This window comes from Myxine glutinosa, chromosome 1 (genome assembly GCF_964187855.1).
Source record: "Myxine glutinosa chromosome 1, kmMyxGlut1.1, whole genome shotgun sequence".
NCBI lineage: Eukaryota > Metazoa > Chordata > Myxini > Myxiniformes > Myxinidae > Myxine > Myxine glutinosa.
Window position 1 is genome coordinate 325576526 of NC_136261.1, and position 4911 is coordinate 325581436.

General features: G+C 49.0%; 1 protein-coding gene across 1 annotated transcript in view; it reads left to right on the forward strand.

The window, feature by feature from the left end:
* The first annotated feature begins 844 nt into the window (after positions 1-844).
* LOC137415274 (uncharacterized) overlaps positions 845-4911 on the forward strand; it is a 342617-nt gene continuing 338550 nt past the window's right edge. The window contains exon 1 of the mRNA XM_078779443.1: positions 845-948. Within this exon, the coding sequence (XP_078635569.1) occupies positions 845-948 (104 nt within the window). The remainder of the gene's footprint in view (positions 949-4911) is intronic.

Consider the following 4911-nt stretch of genomic DNA (forward strand, 5'->3'; position numbering starts at 1 on the left):
GGCTCGTGTGAGGCTTGCTTCCTCGCTTCCGTGGCGGCGCAGGGATTTAGGTACGAGCGCCACTTGGTCCCGAAACCCGACTTTGCGTTTTGCCCGGAAGAGGCGTTTCAAGTATCTTGGTTCCGTCAAGCCCAGAAAGAACAAGGGGATTAATCCCCCCTTGGTAAGGGGAAGAATGGCGGCAGAGAACCGTAACATTTGGTGTCAGGAGTGGGATTTGTAACCCTGGACAAAATTTTTAGACAAAATTCTTGACACCAATTTTCCATATTGGCCATAACAATTGGTGTCAGGATTGGGATTTGGAACCCTAACCAAATTTTTTTGGACGAATTGGCCCCAAAATTACGAGCGACCGAAATTTAGTTTTTAAAATTCAAAATTTTAAATTCGTACCATGGCTAGTCAAGACGGTCGAATGCCGGTGGGGGTAGATGATGAGGAGGAATTAATGACCCAGGACCCACGGGAAGAATGGGTAGAAGAGGAGGAAACTGAAGAGGGGCCGGCAGCAGTGGTAGAAAATGGCGGTGCCTAGCACGTGGCGGTGAGGGCCGAGCCCGCAGCGCCAATAGATATGGGCCTTTTTATGATGCAACTCAGGGTGTATATGGGAGATGAATTAGGTAAAGTGACTGCAAAAATGGACGCCCAAAGTGACAAATCCACCCGGGAAAGGAAAGAATTGGGGGCCAAATCCACCCGGGAATTGGAAGAGGTGAAAAAGGGGTTGGAAAACAAAATGGACATCCAAAAGAACCAATTGAAAGAAATGGGGGACAAATCCACCCGGGAATTGGAAAAATTTAGGGTGGCGTCGAAGAGAGATATGAAAAAAGCGGGGATGGATATTGGGCGCAGGTTGGGCGAGGAGGTCGCATTGGGACACGAAGAGGTGAAGCAACGCGAGGAACGCGAGGAGAGCGAGCTCGAGCAAAGAGTAGCCAGGTTGACTGGGAGTAGAGAGATCGCGACACGGGGTGTAAAAAAGCCGACGGTCGCCGAATTGGAAAAGAAAATTTTATTTGCGCCGGCCATCATCGAATAAATGGTTATAATTGAAATTGAAGAGACGGCAGAGTCAGAAATTAAATCGTGGGAGAAGGAGATGGAATGCACACAAAGTTTGTGTTTGCACCATGATGTCGGGCTTGCTAACCAAATGAAAAGTTTGCAGGTGCTGCTGCCGGAGAAGAGAATCCCCAAGGTGAGATATAATGGTGCGAGTGTGTTTGGCGGGAAAAGGGTTTTGGCGCGCTTGGGATCGAGACGAAACCCGGGTAGTCGTGGAAGGTCCATTGTGCGGTGTGTGAGGGCGACTGATGTGCGTGTGCGAGAAAAGTGTGTGCCAGAGTGTGCGGTGACGGAGAGTGTAACAGAAGAGTGTGTAACAGGAGAGTGTGTTACAGAGTGTGCGGAGGAGTGCACACCCAAGAGTGGGGAAAAAGAGTGTGCGATGGCCGAGGAGAGAGAGAGAATGCACACCGAAGTATGAGCGAGAGTGCACACCCGAGTGCATGGTGAAAAAGTGTGTGAGGATTGGGTGTGTACCAGGAGAGTGCACACCCATGGGTGTTACAGAGTGTGTAACCAGAAAGTGTGTAACGGAGTGTGTGGAAGGTATGATTGCGCCGAGGTGTGCAGGTGCGAGTACGGTGTGTGAGGGAGAATGCACACCCGAGGATGTGGAAAGAGAGTGTGCTGTAACAGAATGTATGGAGTGTATGGGGGCGCCGCGGTGTGCGAGTGTGGAGTGGGTCGCGAGGTGTGGTTGAACATGGCTCAAGCATCGACACAGACCGGGGTAGCGTTTCGTGCGACGGCTAGCCGACGTGAGCCCTTGGTGAGTTGTGTGCGGCGGAGATCGATGCCGCGGTGGTTTCACAAGGACCGCCGTGCACGATTCGTGCCAGCCCCCGCCCGGTATGGTTGGTGCTGCGCCGTGGTGGTAAAGGCGAACGGCAAGGTTCAAGGGGAGGTAGGAGAGTGCGGAGCCGCGCCCCCTGGCGGGTGCGATGCTCCGACCGTGGGCGGTTGGGTCATCGTGCGTAGGACTGCGAGGCCCCGCGCAGAGATGGAGCTCTGAACCTTGGCCCATCCATGCCTCCTCCCCTGGATCGAAAATGCCGGACGGACCCAACCTACAGTAGACCAACCACCCGCATGAATCGCTCGGCCTCTCGAGGTCGAGCCGTGATGACGATGTATTCCCACGAGAAGAGGCTCAAGTATAGTGGACGAATGGAAATAGTGTACCCTGCGTGGAGGAATGGCAGCTTTACCATTCCTCATCCGGGCCCATGAGCATTAGATTAGGGGGATGGCAGTGTTAGGCACATGGGGGGCCAGCGATGGTTACCTGCATGGGGCACCGAAGCTAGCCGAGGGAGGGCTAGGATAATTGTTAGGGAATTTAGATGACAGTAGAGACATGAGATTTAAGTGACATTTGTACTGTAGTGGGGACGTAGAGAGATTAGATGGATGATAATGACGAAGGGAGTGCTTAGTTTAATGGGATGATGGGAAAGCACAAGTCTTAGGGGAAAAGCAGATAGATAGATGATGCTAAGTGTGAGAGAAATTGTGTATTGAGACAAATGGAGTTGTGTCAAAGTGTATGGAAACAGGTGTGTGAGCACAAAAGGTGTGAGATAATTGGTGTGCGAATAAATGGTGTGGAATGCATGGTGTGGAATAAAAGGTGTGGAATGCATGGTGCGAAGGAGTGAATGGGGGGAGATGGACCCATTCACGGACACCTAGGGTGGGTAGTTTAAACCCAGGTAGAGGGCTTAGGTAAATTGTATGGATACAGGAAATCACACACCTGTGGTGCAGGTAGTGGCCAAGTAGTGCTTTGGAGGGTGCATGAGTATATGGAATGGCTGGGCGTGTGGTTTAATTGGTGAGTATGGTTAGTGGGGCACTCCGCCACTGGTAGTTTGTCGGCCAGGTGAGGCCGCAGGTAGGCTCTGGGAGCCAGTTAGAGTATTTGTGAGTTGTTCAGTGGGGCCCGAGGATCCAAGGGAAGGACCTGGGTTGCCCAATGCCAAGGAGGGCATCAGAGGGGTAAAGGGCCAGGAGGGGCCTTCCCCAGTTTAGGTAGTCGCAGGAGCAGGTAAGCTCGGGTGGCGACTTCAGTGGTGGAGGTGCGCAGGTAGTTGGACCTGCTAGTGGAGCCACACGACCCAGCCCCGAAATTGTGCAAGGGCACAGAGAGAAAAATTGGGGAGTGAGACCCAAATTTCGAAGAGCACCAGGTGGGCAATGGGAATTCGGTTTTTAGAACCACATAGTTTAAAGATGTCCGATTGGCAGGGTACAACCCTGGGTAGTTTAAAAGTTAATGTCAGTTAGTGTAGTTAGGAATTGAGGAATTCCCTTCGCGCCATCCACAGCCATTCACCAAGGAGGACGAAGCTCCACACCAAGACCAAGTGAACTGTTGTGTGAGTAAGACGCATCATGACGTAATGGCACATTGTGTTTGTTCCATTCCTTCCTTCCTGGGAGGGATTGGGAGACGAATTTGGAATAGAGCGGGATATGGGAGACAAGACGTAGAGACGAAATTGTAAATACAAAAAGGGCTAGGGTAATGGAAGCCGACATTGGGGGGTACGGACGGTTAGGGACAAGCTTGCTCTGCTCACTCTTCCGCGCCCCTCATGCTGCATTAATAATAATACATTTATTTTATATAGCGCTTTTCAAGAAGCCCAAAGGTCAATTTTATATAGGTTCGCGCCCAAAGCGGAGAAAAGGGTCACGTGGTTAAAGTGGCACAAAGGCGCACTCACGGCAACTGGGAAATCCAAAGGCCCCCTCCAGGTACGAACTTTCACTGTTCACAGTCGGCGAGCCGCAAAGTAATCGTCAGAAGCCTCGGTGCACACACACACACCACAGATACGTCTGAATGCGGTGGAAACGGTTGACGAAGCAAGGAAAGTTTGCCCGATGCGCGAAGCGCACGAGTCAAAATGGCGGACGTCTCGTACTTGAGACGTAATCACACGACGATGGTTCCTCCGAATCCAACGCCAACCTGACATGCAGGTTTGATCAGTCACAGCGATAACAACTCTATCGCGGAATCCCTTTCCAGGAAACCCAAAGTTCACTCGTGTCTCTTGCTCGACAACGGTCGATCCAGAATGCAAAGCAACCAGCTTCTTCTCCGACTTTTTCTCACCGCCTCCTCCTCTTCGCTCGTCGTTTTCCGGTGCACGATTTCCTGTATCATTCTAAGTTAACCTTTTTAACTTTAGATAGCTGTTTCTGAATAATAAACCTTTTGCGAATAATAATAATACATAATATCAGCAACATGTCAAGTGGGTGAAAACCACAACAGCGGAAGTGACGAATCCGTAACACAAGGATGCAGTGCCCCTGTTTGCCAGCCATCTTAACCATTAAAGTAGTCGTTGTTGTTGTAGTAGTAGTAGTAGTAGTAGTAGTGTTACTAATAGTTGTAATAGTAGTAGTTGTTGTAGTATTATTAGTAGTTGTAGTAGTAATAGTAGTAGTTTTAATAGTTGTAATTGTAGTAGTTGTAGTAGTAGTTTTAGTTGTCGTAATTGTTGTAGTTGTAGTGTTAGTTTTAGTTGTAGCAATTGTAGTAGTTGTAGTTGTAGTAGTAATACTATCAGTTGTAGTAGTGGTAGTTGTAGTAATAGTAGTAGTTTTAGTAGTAGTAGTTGTAGTAGTAGTAGTTGTAGTAGTTGTAGTAATATTAGTAGTAGTTGTAGTAATAGTAGTAGTGGTTGTAGTCGTAGTTTTAGTAGTAGTAGTAGTAGTTTTAGTAGTAGTAGTAGTAGTAGTAGTAGTAGTAGTAGTTGTAGTGATAGTAGTGGTTGTAGTAATAGTAGTAGTTGTAGTAATTTAGTAGTTGTAATTGTAATA